Source organism: Musa acuminata, chromosome BXJ3-6 (genome assembly GCF_036884655.1).
Source record: "Musa acuminata AAA Group cultivar baxijiao chromosome BXJ3-6, Cavendish_Baxijiao_AAA, whole genome shotgun sequence".
In the NCBI taxonomy this organism is placed as follows: Eukaryota; Viridiplantae; Streptophyta; class Magnoliopsida; order Zingiberales; family Musaceae; genus Musa; species Musa acuminata.
The window spans coordinates 32502010-32524293 of record NC_088354.1 but is presented as its reverse complement, the minus strand read 5'-3'; the positions used below and the strand labels follow the sequence as shown (position 1 = coordinate 32524293).

At 35.4% G+C, this 22284-nt stretch overlaps 1 protein-coding gene across 1 annotated transcript; it reads right to left on the bottom strand.

The window, feature by feature from the left end:
• Window positions 1–1641: 1641 nt before the first annotated feature.
• LOC103989771 (polyamine oxidase 1-like) lies at window positions 1642–11691 on the bottom strand. The gene is made up of 9 exons (XM_009408720.2): window positions 11583–11691; window positions 11241–11490; window positions 8772–8918; window positions 8433–8679; window positions 2793–2936; window positions 2509–2658; window positions 2098–2352; window positions 1924–2005; window positions 1642–1841 (listed from the first exon to the last, which is right to left on the bottom strand). Exons 1-9 carry the CDS (start codon window positions 11689–11691, stop codon window positions 1642–1644), a joined length of 1584 nt encoding a protein of 527 aa, XP_009406995.2.
• Window positions 11692–22284: the final 10593 nt, after the last annotated feature.

Below are 22284 nucleotides of genomic sequence, written 5' to 3'. Positions count from 1 at the left end.
TAATAAAAATAATTAATTAATCAAACATATTTTCTGATAACGACACCAACCTCTGCCATTTCTCACTTTTCTTGTAACCACTTGCATGGCTTTAGGTGAAGAAGGTGATGATGCATGCAGGAAGCTGGACTTAAGTAACCTAGAGAAGATGTTCATATTGCCAGAGCCCCCAGATTCTTTTTCATTGTTTAGTCTGTGTAAAGTACATGCGCAATTCATGATTCGTTTGGAGTTAGGTTACAAGGTTTTGTACTGTACTACACCCATGATTCTTGTCATTACATTGCCATCCTTTTTAATCTCTCTCTTCTGTTGGGAATAATTTTGTTTTTACTCTGATCAGGAGTCTTATTTTGGGTTAGAAGTTCGAGATTTATTATGAATAAAATACATTTATCTATTGCGCGGTAGCTGAGAGAGAGAGAGAGAGAGAAAGAGGGTTTCTTATGAATAAAAACACTTGTCATAAACACTTGTGGTAAGATAAACAAGAAACATTCTGTGGTAAGCATGAAGGAATGTACCCAAGTATAGAGGGAGGAATAGATTTAATCTTGAAGGTCATGTTAAAGAGACAGAAAAGGTCAACAGTGGTCTGACAAACATTTTATCTATTGGATCATAATCTCTTTTTTTTTATGTCACCACAAAATTTTAATCCAATCTGGAGATGCCGTTTGTCTATAAGATAATAATGCATGGTAACCATCGCAATGAAATAAATAAAATTTGTCATTAACCTTAATTCCCATTTTTTATTTGATCACGAGAATGAATTAATGATTGTCAGTATATATATTACCTTATATAAGCTAAGAATATGTTCTAAACATATGGTTAAGGTGCTTCTTATCATGACTTTTACTATGAGATTAGGGTATATAAGTATATTACATGTTTTCTTTACTATTTATTATTGTTGTCACTTAGGTTTATATCATATAAATTATTATTGAAAATATTAATTGTATGTGATTTATGATATATATGTAAACCTCAAGCTCAAAGTTGTAATTCTTGTTGTTGAAGAAATGTATGTTTAACTATAAATATTTATAAATGAAAGACCTTCTCGAACAGATAATTTTACTAAATAAAAGAGTCATCTACTTTGAGAGGAACACTAGGAATCCTATTTTTTTATATTTTTTCTATTATTATGCCACTCAAAATTCGTCAAAAAATTATCTCGTTTGAATTTCATATATGAAACTATATATATACTTGAATATCGGTATTATATTTTTTATATAAATTGATATGGTTGATGGAAGAATACCATATTCTTTTGTGAAGAAAGAATTGTGAGCTATCACAGTGATTGTTAAGTGTGACAATTGATAAATTATTACAATGTAAAAGCATTATGGTGGTTATTCAATCATAGGAAATATGGATATTATTACTGTGATAAAAGTATCGATTGAATAATAGTAGTATTATGATTATCTATGGTAGGGTAAAAATATCTACTAATATAATTAAATAACCACAATAATAAGTGTAACTATTATTGTGGATAAATAAAAATAGCTATTGATATAGCTAGAAAAGTTTATTGTGATTGAAAAAACATACATTATCATAATTGAATTACCACAACAATATATAGACATTTACCTGTAGTTAAAAAATCTTTAATTATATCTTTTCACGATGTGACTTATTTCCAAGGTTTTTAACCTTAGGACTATATGTTACTACAGTTACAAACAACAGGGGCATACAGGTGAGGAGCAAATATAGGAATATGTTTTGTTGTAGTGAATCCTTGGGCTTGATTTTGTACTCGCAGGTCTTGTACTTGACACACTTGATCATCATATTGGCACAATCAATCCCTGAGAAGTTGTTCAATCATCAAACTATTGTTCTTTAAATCCAAACTATTTTTAAGGTAAATGTAGAAGAAGCAAAACTCACCTGCAAGATATGCACCATGGACGTAACCATTATAATGCTGGCTTGTGTGCTCGCCAGTGAAATAAACCCTTCCAATTGGTGCCTTCACAATATATTTGTCAACATTTACACACTATAATTACCGGATATCTATTTATAAGAATGATATGTGATATATATATATATATAGATTACCCTGATCTGATCATACTCGTATCGGTTGACACCAAGTGGCCAGTTGGAGAAGGATCCCTTGAAGAACCTATCAGACCACCACTTGGGAACGAGGATATCTGTGGCCTCAGGAATGTGTTTGCCGAACATGTTCCTTAAGACCTCCATGGCTTCTGCCTTTGTTCGGGAGTCTGCCTGCTGCTCTATCCTCCTTGATTCCTCATCTGTTACTGTGACCAATAGAACATTGGCTCCTGGGTATTGCTTCTCGAAATGCTGCATGCAGCCATGATTCATGCTTTGTGAGGCTAACATATATCTACACAAGCTTCGCTAGATTGTGCTCATTGGTCTCAATAAAAGTAGGGTTAACTCTTTGTTGGTCTACGTTTCTAAATGCAAATAGATGTGTTGATAGCATCATCATAGCACCTGCCACACTGGATAGTATCCTCTCCTTTCACTGGCATACAGAAAGTGTTCCGTCCCTTCTCCATCGGGCCAAAACTTATGAGGGAACTTGAGAAAGATCTTGGTGTACACAGACATACCGAACTGGCATATCGCGAGGTTCTTCCATTGCTACGATTAAAAAGATGATGTATAAGGTCACATTATCCCAAAGCAAGCAATAGTAGTAACTACTACAAAATTTACAGGAGAAGAAAATAAAAAATATATTATTTTTTAAATAGCTAAAAGGAAAAAAAACTTACGGGCAAGTCTGGCTTAAACTTGATGAGCTTGCTCTGAAGAACACCAATACTGACTGAAACGATTACATAATCTGCATTATAAAATGATCCATCCTCGATGGTAACAGTTACACCACTCGTAGAGTGTCTTATATCTCTCACTACCTGTAATTGTTAATCAAATAAAATTTAGTTTAACAAAAAAATTTATAATAATAATATCTAATTTCTGCTAGAAAAACTTTATGGAAAAAACTCCCTAATTTCTTTGTTTTTTTGCATAGTGTCTCTTATTTCTTTTCTTTCTATATAGGTTTTTTTTCCATATGCAATAAAAGTACTTCAAAAATAGAGGATATTTTTCACTCTTTCAGTTATTTGTTTCTTCAAATACAATTGGTTCGAGTCATGATTTTAGACCAGCTCAAAATAATAATTTAATTTAAAAATAAATATAATTTATAGTTGAAAATATACAAATTAAAATAATTAAAATAATTATTTAAAATAAGTTTAAATAAAATTAGAAATATTTAATATGATAAATGTTTGCTAAATAATAAGATAAATTGAGTAACCATATGAACAACTATAATAAAATATAGTATAATGTAAAACTAATTATATATTTAAATTAAAAATAATTTTATAAACAAAACATAAATAAAAATAATTTATAGTGACATTTTAAATAAAATAATTTTAATCAATATTTTAAAAATAATAAAATTTAATATTTAATATTATCTATATTTTTATCTTAAAATATTAAAAATTAAATATTGATGATGAGTTTAAATCAAACTAGTCAAGGTTAATATATATCAGGTCAAACACCAATTCAAACTAAAAACTTAAATTATTAGATTGTGAGTCAAATTTAATAGATGTCACTTAACTGTCTCAATATTTTTCAATGTAAGACTATTTTTTTAGTTAATCTCTACACATACATTAATATTTTTTGATATAGAATATCAATTTAGTTCATATCCAAGTTCCCACTTTCATTATTAATTAATTAAAATATGATTAAAAAATCAAATTATTTGAAAATTGTAAAATATATAAGCTAAGAAATATTCAACTGATCCCAAAAAAAAACACAGTTATGGATGGGAACATCATCATGCTTCAACCTAATCATAGTGCACTAGTGTGGTGCCATGGAAGAATGGAGAGATAATAGAATTGATCTGAAAGATCAACATTGGTCTGAGAAACCTTTATTTATCGGACCAGACTTTTTTTATTTCACCGCAGGATTCTAATCTGTTGCAGTTTGGCATAAGATAATAATGCATGGTAACCATGACAATAAAATAAGTACAAGATACGTTCATGACACTGGAAGAGTAATGGTGTTCCAACAACAGGTGCATTTAAATACGAGGGTATGTAATGATGTTTGCAAAGAGACAAGTGAAAGCTCAAGCTTTGGAAGCGGACAATTGCCAATGAACAATTATACTTGCAGCTCACTGTGCTACTTGGCAATAAAATAATAATGAATCATAAACATTACAGCAAAGTTGGTAGAAAGATAGGTCTAGGAAATATGGAAGAGTCATCAGATACATATATATATATATATATATATATATATATATATATATATATATATATATATATCCCTTTCTCTCAAATTGATAATTTTTGTATTAATTCCTTAGAAAATAACTTTCTATTCAATCTTTTAATTCTTTAAAATATTAAAAAAATTATCAAAAATAATTAAATAAGATTTTGATTGTCTGCTTACATCACGGACCTAAATCAAACATGAGTTTAGCTTTCAAACTTATGATAGGCTTGGTGTTGAGAATAAAGAGATTTAAGAGTTATCTTACAATAAAAGCTCCTATGATTCTTAAGTAGGGATTCAAAGGATTCAAGAGTAGGAGTAGAGTTCTTTTTGACTTTTAGAGAGTTTCGAAGACACATCTACATAGGACCTTTTATAATGGATTGAGATGATCGTTAATTTAAAGTAAGAGTTAATATGAGTGGTGATTATGCGAAATAGTTGACCAAACATGGAGTTATTTGTTGAATAACCAGACATTACAATTATGGGAGTAATGTTCATATTGACTTCTAAGATGACCACTTATCATGCAAGGCTAAGTGGACCTTCATGCTAGCGTAGATTCGACGTCATTATAGGATGGTCATTCAATGGATGTAGGACCTTCAAACTTATAGATCTTCAACTTGGTTATCCACCCTATATATCAACATTAGAGTCGAGACTTAGTTCTCTTTCCACCATTTCTTTGTCCTGATATGCATCGAAGATCTCGTCTGCTTAAATGACACCAAGTCTATGATAGTATCTTACATCATTTGTTGAGGAGTGTCATGGTTGACATTATATTGACATTGAGCTTATTTTATGTGTGTTATAACATATGCGTCAGGGGGTTTATCTTATTTCCTTCCAATCTAAAGTGTTGCAAGATCCAAGGGGCTCCGAGCTCTAATAAGAAATAGAAAGAATTTTTTTTAATATGTTTTCAAGGAGGGGGTGGTCTTTTAGTCTCGATTAGATTACTCAAATATTTGTTGATACTCACTTGATGATGGCCATAGTAGACAATTTACTTGAATATATTGAGCTTGTTTGATTCACTTGAATATCTTAAGCATTATCTGAATTCACCACCATTGTCAAGATGAGAGAGAAATGACTCATAGTAGTTAAACTTAGTCCTGGTAGCTTTATTAGAATGCTTAGAAATTCAACAATCTATGTCTCTTTAGCTCCAATTAGTCTCTTCCTCAAGTCCTCTAAGATAGCTCAATCAGTGACCTTAATCTGACTATTTGATTGAGGATTTCTTTATCATTATTTGACTTTAGATGTTGGGTAGGCTCTTGACGCTAATTTTAGGAGCACCCCTATATTTTCTTCATAGGGCACTTGGTCAATCTAGAAAGAAAGACAGGTATGCAATTAGCAGCTTGGCCTTAAGGAGGTATTTTGCCATGGTAGAAACGCAAGCTTCATATCTCCTATTGATATGGTTTACTACTAGCTAAGAGACACTATATAATTTTTAAGTATTTTATAGATATGTATTTGCATCAATATAATGAAAGCCTCATATTTGGCTTCATTATTAGTTACTTTGATTACAAATCGGAATGCATACTGATGTATCCCCACTCTACGAGATCAAGTCAACCCCTCCCTTATTGCTGTTGTTAAATTATTGATATGAAGCATCTAGGGCTTACTTAGCATCTAGTATCAACTCTAATGAGTAAGTCATCTCAGCGATGAGGTCGATTAGTGCCTGGGTTTTTATGCTAATTTGGGGACAATAGGATGTATCGAACCCTCCTAACTTAATTGACTATTTTATGAGTCAATTCAACTTCGATAAAATATAGTGGAGAGGTTGATTTATTATTATATAATATAGTGCCTAGAAGTAGGAATAGAACTTTTGAGCAGCTAATAACAAAACAAATGCTATTTTCTCATAAGTGGGTGGCATTGCTCTACATACTTTAAGATGTGTCTGACGTAGTGAATTAATATTCAAACCTTATCCTTTTCCTAAATCAATTTAGAGCTTATTATTGACTGAGTTACCAACATGTAAATGTATAGCTCATCGTCAGAGTTAGGGCTCTAAAGTTATGGAGAATTTGAGATGAACTGAGATATATCTTCAATTTATCAAATGTCATCTAGCCGATCCAATAAAAAAATTTAGGATATCTAAGTTCCTCAAAAAGGGTAGGCATTTATCGCCAGTTTAAAATGAGAAGTGATTCAAGATGACAGTGCTTCCAATTAATTGTTGAATCTCTATTACTAAAAATTAAAGACTTCATTATCAAGGATAGCTTTGACCTTCTTTGAGCTAATATCGATTCCTCTATTCCTCTCTAATAGATTATGAACTCTAGAAATTTGCTTGATCTAATACCAAAACTATACTTTAGAGGGTCTAATCACATTCAAAACTATTTGACGGTGATGAAAGTTCCTTCAATGTTAGTTAAATGGTGTCGACCTCTTTAGTTTTTTACCAACATATCATCAACATAGATCTTCATGTTACATTCAATTTTTGAATATTTTATTGATAATTCTTTAATAAGTAGTATCCACATTTTTTAGTCGAAAGGGCACAACTTTATAACAACTTATTGAGTCTATCGTGCATCTACTTCCTTAGCTTCTATCAAATTAGGTGATGTTCTGATCAATATTGAGTCGGTGTGCCAATATAATTCAGTCAATGGATGGTCTGATCTAATAGAGCTGGATATAGAGGCACTTCAATCCTAAAGTCTACGACTTTAGGATGACTCTACTACTACCCACGCCTCAACATGTTATGACCCAAAGAAGGTCAAAGCTATCCCGGATATAGTGATAACTCTAGTAAACCTACTCCACTTCATACTTGTGTCGACTTGTACCATCTTGTGAAGATAATAATTCACTATAGTGGTCCTTGTTGCTTCATTTCTTTACTAAACTGAAACAAGAATTGCATATGCATCATTCTCCCCAACTATATATAACATGAGGAATACAGAAACTAACAAGTTTTTTATTAGTTGTTGAATCAAAAGCACAGAACGAAACATCGTGGCTTAGTTCATGTAGGTGATAGGTTGACATGAACTAGCCTAAATCTTTCTGCTACCCACTTGAACACTAATGGCAAGATTCATCCATCAGCAGTTGCCCTGACTTCCTTGAGCAGGAGATCATAATGTGACTGCACACTTAGCCTTATAAGATCCAGTTTCCCACATCTTCAAACTAGGGTTGCAGAGCCTCAAGCTCTCTACTGGTGGATTCATCTTACCATAAGTGTTTAAGAGGGTATCATAAAGATTAAGATAGGTTAATACTATGTATTATCTGCATGAAAATGAATTGTGGTAGCTACAGTGATTTCTCCTATACTTTTGATTCAACAACTCATTAGACATTTATAGAAGATGAAACAAGCTTCAGAATAATATGTGTAAGGTTAGAATAATGACATTGGTTTTATTGTTCATGTGTCTCATGTCAACAAGTAAATGCCATTAAGTTTCTTATGTTAAGCAGATGGATACGAGATCAAAAGAGAATTATACCATATTTTGCGCATAAAATAAGAACCTAAATTCCCAACAATGGTCGACCGTAATATAATGTAAAAAAAAACTAAAAAGTTCCCTTGTCTTTTTTTTTTCCAAGAATTTAATTCCCATGTTTAATACAATGGTAGATTATTTTCCTTAATACTTCAAAAGAAAATGATATAGAAAACATCACATCACTACCCTATATTGTGCCCACTCTTATACACTATTAAGTTTTTTCCTCTACATTTTTAATATTATTTTCCACAAGGAGCTGCAATGTAAAAATATATAGTCTGAGATAATTTAGGTCAAAGAATATTATAGAAAATACTTTCTAGTATTTTTATCAGTATTTCCTAGGACCTTATTTTCTATCTTAAATTAGAAAGAATAAAAGGTCACTTAAACTATATCATCTACAAAATTTTCTTATCACTTAAAATAAGAAAAAAGCTTGTTTTGATAATTGGACATAAAATTGGAGATATATATGAAGCATGACATGAAAGTGTATGCTGACTACAGATTATCAATCAACGAGTATTGTTAAGCATTTACCTTTCCTAGGAGGAGACGAGGATCGACAATTGAGCTGTTCTTGGTCGTCCTTAGGAACTGGCCAGCCAAGTCATACACCAAACTCTCAAACCCTCGTTGGTCTGCCACAAAGTAGGCTTCCTTACCGAAGTTGGCAAAGGTGGGCAAAGGAATAGTATTTTGTAGACTCGTCACCCGTGGTGGCTCCGCGAACTCGTAATCGCAGTTGAAGTAGTCCATCAGCATTTCCAACGCGGTAGAGGGAACCCTGCATGCATGCAAAACCACATGTCAACGCATGCGCTTGCATGTTGTTTAAACAACGGATGGAAGAATGTGCTAGCAGAGCGATAGATTTACTGGTCCTTCAAGCGTTGAGATGCCAAAATGGAGATGTCCTCATGACCGCTGGGAGGTAAGGATTTGGAGAGCTTCTCCCCAAAGCTCTTGACCTTGTCTGCCTCCTCGATAACCTTGTCGACTTTGGACCTTGGGTAAAGCCCACCACTAGATAGGTACAAATGAGATAGTTAAAAACCAAGATGGAGAAAGAAAGGAGATAGAAAGCTTATCACATGGAATACCTACAATAAATAAAAATAAAATAATATTTTATTAATAAAAAATTAATTATAAACCCCTGCTATGCATTGGTTCTATTATTCCTCTCTTGATTTCTCCTTGTACACTTATGAGAGGAGATGATAACCCTAATTATTAAGGCAACTATTTCTAAGACTATTCAAACTCCTAACTAGTTCAGGACTCATACTTTTACCTTAATCTAGATTTGGACTTCCTGTTTATGTAAACTAGGATTATTAGCATTATCTTAGAACTCTTGTATAATGCTAATATCTCTAATTTCAATTTTATCCCCTTAAAAGAATAAAAATAGACAAAGGCTCAATGAAAATATTTGTAGGATAGTATCTTTTGTCATAGCATCTAAGTTTTTATACTTCAAACATCTGTGATAGACTGATTACCTGAGAGTGATAGTTAGAGTCTTGTAAAAAAAAAAAACTTAATTCGTCTAAAATTATTGTCAAAGTGTAAAATGAATCCATTAATATCTCTTATCAGAAAATAAGAATCAGTCTTGATCTCCTGTTTTGCTTTCTTCTTAAGATTGGCAAGTTCTTTTAACTTAAACAAATGTGCATCTTTCAAAAGTTTCAACTAAAGATTGTATTTTACTTGTCGGAGCTTCTTCTAAAGTACTTAGTAAAGTCTGAGATGATGAATGACTGCTACTTTCAATGCTTATAGAACTTCCTTTAGAAACATTTTGACATTGAAGTTGCAAAATTTACATTCTTTAATTTGAAGTCTGACCCAATAATAGTATTGGATTTCAATTGAAAATTGATTTTGAGAAAATTCATACATTGGTTAAAAACTACATCATGCATCTCGTCATCTTTATCTAATGTTATAATATCACCATCTTAATCAACATCAATAAGAATACTGTCAGCTTCGAACTTAAAAATATCAATAATCATTTTTCTCAATCTAGTCATATTATGATTTTAAGTCTTTATAGGCATTAAACCACTTAAATAAATTATCATACTTTTCCTTAATCACAAAGTCACACTTGTTTGGTGCACAATTAATAGATTGACATGTAAAAAAAAAAAAACTTTCATATTCCTTATCTCCCCTACAAAATTAACTTATTTATACTATCTTTTTAAATACCAAAAATTTTCAATATATCGATACTTCTTACAATAATAATATTAAGTATTATTTTATAAGAAGTTTGATTATTACCATTAGTCTACTTGCCCCACGACCATGGCCACTAAAATTTTATCTATTTAGTTTTTCTACATCATTATTTTCTTTTTTCCTTCTCCTTCTAAATATTCAATTTACTTTGCAAAGCATGTTCAATATTAGTATTTCAAGTTCTACTCAATATACAGTCATGTGATTGTAAAAAAACTAAGCAATCCACAAACATATAAGTTAGATCGATCTTTTGATTCTTCAATAATAGTAAATATATATATGACTATATTTATCTCAAGGACCTCTTAAAATTATTTTAATAATTTTTTGATTAGAAATTAATTGTTTGTATCTTCTCATTTGATTAACTATATCCATATCTCTTGAAAAGTAAACTTACATTGTTTCACTTCCATATACAAATAATTCTTTTAATATATCTTCAAAGAGTTTGGAGTCCAACAATCAATACCTTAGAGCATGGCACTCTTGCTCCAAAATCATCTAAGCCTCCTTAGAATTTATTGTAGTAGAAATTCAAAAAAATATACATCTCATCAACTATTTGTTGAAGCAAATAGAGGGTGTGCAGATGGTTTCTTTGATCTTCCTTCATGGCTCTAGCTACATCATGATATTCTAAAACAGTCCCCCATAATTCATCTTCATATTAATATTAAATAATTAACTCTTCTGAAAATCGAGACCAACTACTATAAAAGTCCCATGGTGACACTAATGCTACTGCTCACCGTCACAAATAAAAATATCATAGTTTTGATATCATTTTGTTGAAAGTCGATAGAGGAAATAGAAGGCGATGCCGAAGAACTAGAATAAATCAAAAAAATAAAAGACTATTTAATAAATAAAATAAACCTAAGTATAATCGTTCTACCAATACTCTACAACTCGTTAGAACTCTTGAATAGTTTTAGGGTAAGAAGGATGAGTCATTAAGAAAAATAGGAGTTTGGGTCATCTTACAAGTGGGATTATTAGCATTATCTTAACATAGATGGAAATGAACAGTATTAAAAGAACTATGAGTGTAAGAATGTGGATTACACGGAAAGCTTTGATTACTTCTCTTTGTAGGTGTTGGAGGAGATGTTGCGAAAGTCTGAGATGAATTTTCTCATGTGGAGCTTATTGGCCATTTCCCAAATGGGGTTCATCTCGAGGCCATTCACTCCTTGTACCCAATTGGCTCCCACCTCCACGTTCAACCCTATGAAGCTAGCCTTGCGCATACGGCCACCGATGCGGTCCGTGGCCTCGAGGATCAATATGTCCTTTACGCCGGCATCTGATAGCGTCTTCGCAGCAGAGATCCCTTCGTAAATTGGTTTCATGTTCATTAGAGGCTTGAAGTACATGCATCGATTGCACTTAAGGTTGTCGGGAGAAACTGATTTAAAATGTTACCAGACATGCCGGCTCCGACGATGATGACTTTTGGGCCAGCGACCGCAAAACCTCCGACGATGACATTGGAAATGAGCAATAGAGCTACGATAACATCAATGGCTCCCATCTCACTTTGCTACCTCTCCGTGACTTTTACTGCAGATGTGAAGGATGCCCGTCCTATGGTAAGTAATTGGACTTATATAAACTAGGGAGGAGGGAGGGAGGCGTTGGGACAAAAAATAAAAGATAAAAAGTAAACATAGTCTGATTAATAAAACTTTAAAGGATAAGATTTAGATATCATTTGGAAGTACATATTTGTTAACTCAAATAATGTTTCTATCGAGCTAATTACAAATTACCTCCTTAACTTGAATCATATTAGTATTGCAGTCCTTATACTTCAAAAAATTTATATTGGGATCATTATAATTCTAAAAATAAAATAAATAACCTTGTTTATCCTAAAATTATTAATTGTCTTGATAAATTGACAAAAAACAGAACATGTGATATCACTATTGTTGCATCAATATAATAGTGATGGGCAAAAAAATAATTTTAATATCTTTTTCGTTTCTAACAACTTCATCGATAAAAAGATAATTTTAATAGCCTGCATACTGGAATCAAAAGGATATTGAAATTCTCTTTTTGCCCATCACTCTCATACCGATCCAATATGCGATGTCACATATTATGTTTTCTATCAATATATGTGACGATGTTAGGATAAATAATATTATCTCTTTTACTTTTAGAACTATAAGGATCTTAATATAATTTTTTTAAGTATAAGGACGATGATACTAATATAGTTTAAATAAAAAAGGTAATATATAATTAATCCGTTTTATAGTTCAAATAGAAAAGGTAATATGTAATTAATCCGTTTTGATCCCTTTGATCTAAGTATATCATTAAATCCATTCCCCTATGATATCACCATGAACGTAAAGATTTCTCACAATTTAGAGTAACCAGTAGATATATCACTATATAGGGAGTGAATCTGTAACTAGTAATAATAATCCAAACAATGGATTTTGAATGTACTCTCTCTCTAACTTTCTAGAGAGAGAAGTGACGGGTGTTTCTCACCATGGTGATGTGAAACCATGTCTCCTTCAACAACTCGTCCCCCTTCTTCCTCTGTGTGCACTGGGGGAGATCTGATAGACACATGGCTCCAAAGATGCTGAAGCGTGATAAGGGCAAGGCGATCATGGTGGACTCCTCACCACCGTCGGCTTCATGTGTTGGGAATTCTCTGGCCCCCTTGCGGCCTCATCTTCATACGTCAACTAGGACTGAGAAGGCATCGACCCAACCTTCATCATCCACTCGACCTTCGGGTCGCAAGATGACTTGGAAAACCTATTGGCCGACCCATCTTATGGTACTTCATCAGGTTCATTCTTATCATCTTCTGTTTATTCTTGAATTTGTAAGAAATGGTTTTATTGAGTTCGATGAGGCTTCTCTTCTTGCTTGACGACAACCGTGGATTCGTGGCTTCTCTTCCCGAATTTGGAAGTGTTCACTGCCTCCTTTGGTGGTCTCTTTTCTCATCCGAGGCTAAGGTTGCTCATGTGCTGACCAAGGTTCCTTGGACCATCAAAGGCGACGTATTGCACCTAATGCCCTAGCGTGCAAACTTCCAGCCTCTCACAGAACATATTTTCTTGGTTCCAATTTGGGTTCGATTTGTGAGTTTGCCAATTGAATATTAGAATCATAATTGCATTTTTCGTATGGCTTTTCTGTTGGGTCATCCTCTTCGGGTTGATGAATGCTCATTTTCGTTTGAGCAAGAGCATTTTATCAGGGTTTTGCATTGAAATGGATCTATCTAAACCCCTCAAGCATGGGATTTGATTGTGTTGTCACAAGAAGGGAATATTCCAAGTCGTTTCTTACAAGAATTTACCGTCGGTCTGCTTTAAGTGTGGCTGTGTTGGCCACAAATCGAAGGCTTGTCATGTTTCTTTCGCTTATGTGAATATGTCTCCCCACAGGTTGAAGGCGACCCAGGGTGGTAGAGCAACCCCCTTCAGAGTCGGATGGCTCCAATGCCCTATTTATGGGTGCTGTGCTGACCCTAGAAACAGATCCATATGGCCCCTAGACCAGAATGGACAGACGGAGGGTTGCCTAGCATGGACGTGCCGGTGGTCACCCTCCGACAATGCCGGAGAAGAAGACGTGAATGCTGCAGTGTTAATACCACTAATACTGATGTCATTCCATATTCACTCGGGGAGAGACAAGTGTCCGACATGAGATCTCTGCCTATGGAAGGATGCATGTAAACTGTCGAGTTTGGTGTGGCTAGCGGATGCCACGAATGCTGATATCTATCTAGACGTATCCCATGTATGATCCCCTCATATTGGAGGATACGTGGAGTCTATCAATTTGATCACACTAGTATCAAATCCCATGCTTAATACTAATGAAGCTAATACTATCTAGATTGAGGGAGAAATATCCGACTCAAATTTAAGGCTCCTTCGATTATTAAGTGATAGCTCCCTTGACTAATAACTCATCTTCTTCGCTCACTCGGGTACTCTCTGCATTAGTGTAGGCTGACGTTAAATCCTTGGAAGTTGGTGGAAGAGACGAGAGGGGGTATTCCTCCTTCATCTTCCTTTACCCTTTTGGTGGAGAAAGTCGGATAGGGAGGTAATCAAATGATTGATGATAATAGTGTGCCTCTATTGGAGCTTCCTGATGATACTATCCTTGCAAAGGTGCCAACTCCAAGAAGAAATGACAACCGCGTTAACGAAGACTAATCGGAATGCGCCCCCAATTCCATCAGATATTATCATGCGAAATAGGATCATAATCTATATATTACTAGTAGAAATAAGTTATATTAGGTGACAACATTTCAAGTTGTTAAAAACCCTGGTATTTCCAAAATTATACGGACAATTAGAATACAAGACTTCAATAACCTAAAACTAATTTACATTTATGTATGATACATAAATCTTCTAATAATGTTTTTAGAAAAATGAAAAAAAATTGCTAACTATAATGTGAAATTTTATCCTAACTTAATTATATTCATAATATAAGACATATAAAATTAATATAAATTTATAATAAAATTCTAATACAAACATATTGACAATTGTTAGACTATAAAATGACACCTGATAGCTTTAATCAAGGTATGCAATACTATACCGGTGTTTCGAGGTTGGCTCGATACGGTACTGGTATACTGAGTGGTACACTAGGGCGTACCGAATGGTACACTACGGTTTACCGAGTGATTTCCTTTTATTGTAGCATTGCTATAGTGTATTACTATAGCATTGTAGCACGGCCCGTCCGATAGCGGGCGGTCCGCGTATCGGTATACCGTCGGACCGGTACGTACCGGACGGTACCATTCAAAATTGCATACCATGACTTTAATTCATCTTTCTATCTAAATGAACGGTCCTAGAATCAATCAAATGGCTATTAAATGAATCTCAATTTTGTTCATATACTAATATCCTAAAATGGCACAAACTGCAGTTGTAAGAATGACTCCACCTTCCAAAGGTCAGTTAAGCAATTAAGCCAACTGATAATTATGAAAAAGGGTTTGAACGTACGACACATATGAAAAATAAATTCATATATCAATCATTACATATCTCATTCATAAAAAAATATAATATAATTAGATACATAAAATAACATAATAATATCAATAGGACGGGATTTAACAAGGAATACTTTCCCATCATCGTTTCCTCTATCTAGACCCTATTACTTCTTTAAATGGGTGGAGGGTGAGAAATCCAGGAGTCCTTAATATTTTGTTAATTAATATATTAAAAATTTTATTTTTAAAACTAATTTATAATTTATAAATAATAATAATTAATGAATATTATTTTTATTCATTCCGGGAGAGAGTGTTATTTCAGAATATTAATATTATTTTATATGATTCAATCCGACCAAATTAACTCATAATCGACTTAACTAAAGTGTATAACCTAATCTGATTTGAATCAGATGGGTTAAGCATTCGAATCGAACGTTAAAGCTCAAGAAGAGATGGGGATGGGATGAGTGATGAGTATATATATATATATATATATATATAACTTTCATCTTTGTGGATGGCTGATGGCTTCACATTATAATTGTCAACCAGGGTGGAGATGTTGCATTAAATCCTAAACTAGAGAAGTAATGATCACAAATTAGCAAATATAGGATAACATAATCACCAACTAACATGCTGCATGCTGCATGCTAATAGCCAAATTTCTGTCTATGAGAAGCAACAGCCACAGGAACCAATATATTGCTTATCATGTTTCAATCATAAGAAGCAACATCCTAAAACTCGTAATTATATATAAGCATAACAAATAATTTGTCCAGACCAAAATTATATTTTAATGAAGTATATATCTTATGGTTACCAACCTAAAATACAAAATTTAAAACAAAACAAATATTTGTTTCCAATTCCTAAATGGTATTCCATATGATTTGATCAGCTTCACTGCGAGCACTGCAATATAAAGAACCAAAAGTCAACTACGCCAAGGATACGGCAGGCATATTACTAGTTCAGTGAAGAAGCAACTTCACTTTTGATGTCCTAGCGGGTAAAAAGATGAGCCATAACCTGTTCCCAAACCAGCCATGGGGTAGCCGCCGTAGGATGCTGGCCTGTTGTACAAACTGGAGCTAGCATGGAGATAAAAAGAGGAATAATCTTTGTATAGGAACAAATACTAGAAGACCAAAATACGCAGCAGAATAAAATAGAAACACAATCAAACAGAACACCAAGATATACGTGGAAAACCCCTTCAATGTGAAGGGTAAAAACCACGGGGCAAACTAGAGATAATCCACTATGAGAATAATGAATATACAAATCTCAATCTCTTGCCCAAAACCCTAGCAACAACCACAAGAGAATAACTGGGATACAAGGATCACGTCACTGCCCACAATATCTAAAACCTCCCCAAGTAATCACAGCAAGAGTCTACTGTAGATTTGATCTAACCTGAGATGAGAACACTGCTAGATGATTGTGAACAGTCTCTCTGCGTTGTCCTTGTCTTCTTCCCTTTCTTTCTCTTCCTTTTCTGCCTTGATCTCCTTCTTCTCTTTGGAATCCCGTGGCCTCAAAGATCTGCCTCGTTGCTGCCTTTTTATAGCCTTAATCTGCCTCTAAAACGCAGCCACCATACCTCCCTAATCTTAATTAGGGTTAGGTTAAGAGGGGGTGTGGGCTGTGGGCTGATAAAGCCCATATGGGCTGAATATGGGCCATCAGCCCAACAACCTCCCCCTTCAGCCCATAAGGGAGGCTGTCCCATGACTCCTCAATGTGAAGCCATGCCGACCAACTGTCGACATATCTCCTGTCTTTCTTTTGGTAAGGTCTTCGTCAACATGTCTGCTCCGTTGTCATCTGTATGAATTTTCTGAAGCTGCAACTGCTTCTCTTCAAATACATTTCGAATCCAGTGGTATCTGACATCTATATGCTTTGACTTGGAATGAAACATTGGGTTCTTACACAAATGGATGGCACTCTGGCTGTCACAATGCACCACATAATTTTCCTGTTTCAGCCCCAATTCTTGTAAGAATTCTTTCATCCATAACATTTCTTTGCATACCTCTGTAGCAGCAATATATTCTGCTTCTGTGGTGGAGAGAGCAATACACCTTTGTAACCTGGATTGCCATGACACAGCTCCCCCTGCAAAAGTAAGTACATAACCTAAAGTAGACTTCCTTGTATCTATATCTCTGGCCATATCTGCATCTGTGTAACCTGTCAACACAGGTGGTCCACCTCCAAAGCTTAAACAAACCTTAGAGCTCCCTCTGAGATATCTAAAAATCCACTTCACCGCTGCCCAGTGCTCTTTGCCTGAATTTGCAAGAAATCTGCTAGTAACACCCACTACATATGCGATGTCTGGCCTCGTACATACCATTGCATACATTAAACTTCCAACTGCTGAAGCATAAGGAACCTTTTGCATTTTCTCCTTCTCCTCATCACTTGACGGACTCTGTTCTGAGCACAACTTGAAGTGACAATGATCTGAAGCCGTTCTTTTGTATCCATTTTCTGTCATAAATGAATCAAACTTTCTGTACCACTGTCTTGGAGCTTGCTTTAGCCCATACAAGCTCTTCTTCAACTTGCAGACAAAATTATCTTTACCTTTGACTTTGAAGCCTTCTGATTGCTCCATATAAATTTCCTCCTCCAAATCACCATGAAGGAAAGCTATCTTCACATCTAACTGCTCAACCTCCAAGTCCTGGCTAGCAGCAATACCAAGAGCAACACGAATAGAAGACATTTTAACAACAGGAGAAAATATCTCTTCAAAGTCAATACCTTTCTTTTGACCAAAGCCTTTCACAACCAATCTAGCTTTGTACTTTGGTTGAGAACAATATTCTTGAGTCTTCAACCTAAAAACCCACTTGTTCTTCAAGGCCTTCATTCCATTTAGTAGCAGCACCAAATCATAAGTGTGGTTCTTCTGAAGAGCATCCATCTCTTCCTGCATAGCAGCTAACCACTTCTCTTTCTGCTCACTCTCAACTGCTTCCTGGTAACTCTCTGGTTCACCTGCATCAGTAAGCATCACATACCCATCTGTAGAGTATCTTCTGGAAGGTTGACATTGTCTAGAAGATCTTCTCAACTGAGGTTCTGCGGGAACTTGCTCTCCTACTTCTTCTTGCTCAACATGTCCTACAGGTAGATCAATATCAGGTTCTACACCATCTTCCTGCATATCTCCCCCATCACCCTGATATACTGGAGGAGTAACTGGGTCACAATCTGCTAATCCTTCTGCAGAAGTCTTGGCTGGTGCCTTCTTCTTCAAATCCTCAAAGGTTTGATCCTCAAAGAAGATCACATCTCTGCTCCTGAACACCTTCTGCTTTTCTGGATCCCAAAGCCTGTAACCAAACTGATCATGTGAGTAACCAAGAAGAATACATTCTTTAGACTTACCATCCAGCTTGGACCTCTCATTATCTGGAACATGTGCAAATGCACGACAACCAAACACTTTCAAATGCCTGTAGGAAACATCTTTCCCTGACCATACATGCTCTGCAACATCACCATCTAGGGTTGTACATGGTGATAAGTTGATCACATCAACTGCAGTCCTCAAAGCCTCATCCCAAAACCTTTTGGGTAGCTTGGCCTGTGAAAGCATACATCTGATCTTTTCCATGATGGTACGGTTCATCCTCTCTGCAATTGCATTATGCTGAGGTGTACCAGGAACTGTCATCTCATGTTGGATTCCATGTGACCTGCAATAGTCATTAAACAATCCTGTATACTCACCACCATTATCTGATCTTATGCATTTCAATTTCCTTTCTGTCTCCCTTTCAACCCTGGCATAAAACTCTTTAAAGACATTAATAACCTGATCTTTGGTCTTCAAAGCATAGGCCCAAACTTTCCTAGAAAAATCATCTATAAAAGTAACAAAATAAAGTGCACCACTTATACCAAGAACATCAACAGATCCACTAGGAGTTTTTGTCCTCAAAGGACCACATACATCTGTATAAACACGGTCTAAGGCATGCATTTTTCTAGACAAAGCAGCACTAGCAAATGAAACTCTATGTTGTTTACCAGCTAAACAATCAATACAAGGGTTCAGATGTATACCTCTGAGATCTGGTAATACCTCTCTCTTGGAAAGAGATTGCAGCCCCTTCTCGCTCATGTGTCCCAATCGCCTATGCCACAACTCCATACTGAAGTCTTTCTCTGTAGCATTTAACTGCTCACCATAAGCTTTAGCCTGCAACCTGTACAAAGTATGACATTTCTTTCCATTAGCTATAACAAGAGAACCCTTACTGAGTTTCCATTGCCCTCTGTGAAATCTGCTTTCATAGTCTTCATCATCTAGTCTTCCAACTGAAATTAAATTCAGCCTCAAGTCAACCACATGTCTCACATCCTTAAGTACCAACTTGCAGCCAAAGTTGGTCTTTAAATGGATATCACCCATGCCAATGATGTCTGCTGTGCCATAGTTGCCCATCTTGACAACACCAAAGTTTCCAGACCTGTATGTAGCAAAAAACTCCCTCCGAGGTGTAGCATGATAAGAAGCACCTGTGTCAATCACCCACTCAAGATCCTGACACACACAAGAAAAAATATCATCAGAAGGAGACAAAATCAAATAATCACCACCCTGCACTGTAGCTGTAGTATTATCCTTTGATTCTGTAGACTCCACTTCTTTTCCCTTTTTCTTGTTCTTCTTAGGTTGCTTACATTGGTTCTTGTAATGTCCTTTCTCACCACAGTTATAGCAAACAATATCTTTTCTTGATCTTGACTTGCTCCTACCCATACGTGAACTGCTTCTGAACTTTGACATTCCTCTGTTCTCTGAGATAAGTGACTGTGAATCATTCTGAGATGTTGCTGAACTCTTTCTTCTCAACTCCTCATTCAACAAACTGCTTGTTACTTGACTCATAGTGACAATACCATCTGGCGCAGAATTACTGAGGGAAACCACCAGTGTTTCCCAACTTTCTGGTAATGAACTGAGAAGTAACAATGCCTGCAACTCATTATCAAGAGACATTTTCATAGAGGATAACTGGTTAGTAATACTCTGCATTTCATTCAAATGCTCAGCAATAGAAGCACCCTCTCTATATTTTAGGTTCACAAGTTTTCTGATCAAAAAAGCTTTGTTGCCAGTTGTTTTTCTCTCGTAGAGACTTTCCAATTTTTTCCAAAAAGAATATGCAGAAATTTCAGTAGAAACATGGTGAAAGACACTATCATCAAGCCACTGTCTAATAAACCCAATTGTTTTTCGATCTAACCTCTTCCACTCATCATCTGTCATAGTTGTAGGTTTTGCACTATCCCCCTGCAAAGGTCCATACAAATCTTTGCAATACAAGAGATCTTCCATTCTTGGTTTCCATATCATCCAATTATTTCCATTTAAACTAATCATGCGAGAAATATTACTGGCCTCCATGTTCAAATACAAAAATTAAATCACCAAAACCCCGCTCTGATACCAGTTGATGGGGATAAAAAGAGGAATAACCTTTGTATAGGAACAAATACTAGAAGACCAAAATACGCAGCGGAATAAAATGGAAACATAATCAAACAGAACACCAAGATATACGTGAAAAACCCCTTCAATGTGAAGGGCAAAAACCACGGGGCAAACTAGAGATAATCCACTATGAGAATAATGAATATACAAATCTCAATCTCTTGCCCAAAACCCTAGCAACAACCACAAGAGAATAACTGGGATACAAGGATCACGTCACTGCCCACAATATCTAAAACCTCCCCAAGTAATCACAGCAAGAGTCTACTGTAGATTTGATCTAACCTGAGATGAGAACACTGCTAGATGATTGTGAACAGTCTCTCTGCGTTGTCCTTGTCTTCTTCCCTTTCTTTCTCTTCCTTTTCTGCCTTGATCTCCTTCTTCTCTTTGGAATCCCGTGGCCTCAAAGATCTGCCTCGTTGCTGCCTTTTTATAGCCTTAATCTGCCTCGTTGCTGCCTTTTTATAGCCTTAATCTGCCTCTAAAACGCAGCCACCACACCTCCCTAATCTTAATTAGGGTTAGATTAAGAGGGGGTGTGGGCTGTGGGCTGATAAAGCCCATATGGGCTGAATATGGGCCATCAGCCCAACACATGGAACTCTGATGGATAAAGATAAGACCTCGGTGAAGGTTTTCCACTCGGTTCGATGGTTCCAGGAATACTAGGGAGTGCAGCATCATACAGAGCTGCAGTTGTGGTAAGGAAGAGGGTGATTGCCGCTCAGTCAAACCCAAATGGGACTGATTTTGAGCACATGAAGGAAGAGGGTGAGAACGAACAGGATATGATAAGGTTGTAGATGATCGAGGCCGTTTATTGGAAGGATGCTGCTGCTGCTTCGAAGTTCTTGAGTTCGTGGCAGTAGCAGCTCTCGCAGTTCGTTTCTTGTCTGCCTTTTGTTGTTCCAGCCGAGTAATACGCTTCTGAAGATCCTCACACGAAAACTCAGATTCAAGCTTGCATTCCTCGACAGTTTTAATCACCGCTTTCACAGCAGCAAGCTCTTTGGAAATAGCCTCATTCTGTAGCAGTTTATGCACAAAATGGAGCTATGAATGGAATCATGGACACCTTTAATCAACAACACCTACAGAGGGTAACCATGCATACTTGTGACTGACTAGAATTATTTCCTCTCTCAAGCCTTTCTGGATTCTCTTAGGTAGGCTTCCAAGAGAGGCACTGGAGGGTACTTGTCAGATAAGTCAAGAGCATGGACAAATTTGATAGCCTCAAGTTGTCTGCTCTCGCTGTTCAGTTTCTGAATTAGATCTGTCACAAGCAAAAAGGTTGCTTGTAGGCATCAGAGACCGACAGAGCTTAACAAGCCAAAAGAAAAGCACAATGAAAATTTCTCAAGATTTATACCCCAAAAATAACTTCCAGACACTGTTCTCAGTATCTCCATATGCTGATGGTTAAAAGTAGGAAGAGTAAGGATCAGTCTTCAGAAAAATGTTTCCAGAAACAAAATTACTGAAAAAGAAAACATGCTATAAAATAAAATCTCAAATGTTTGATGATAACAATGACAGTGACTTACAAACAAGTAAAAGCTTGT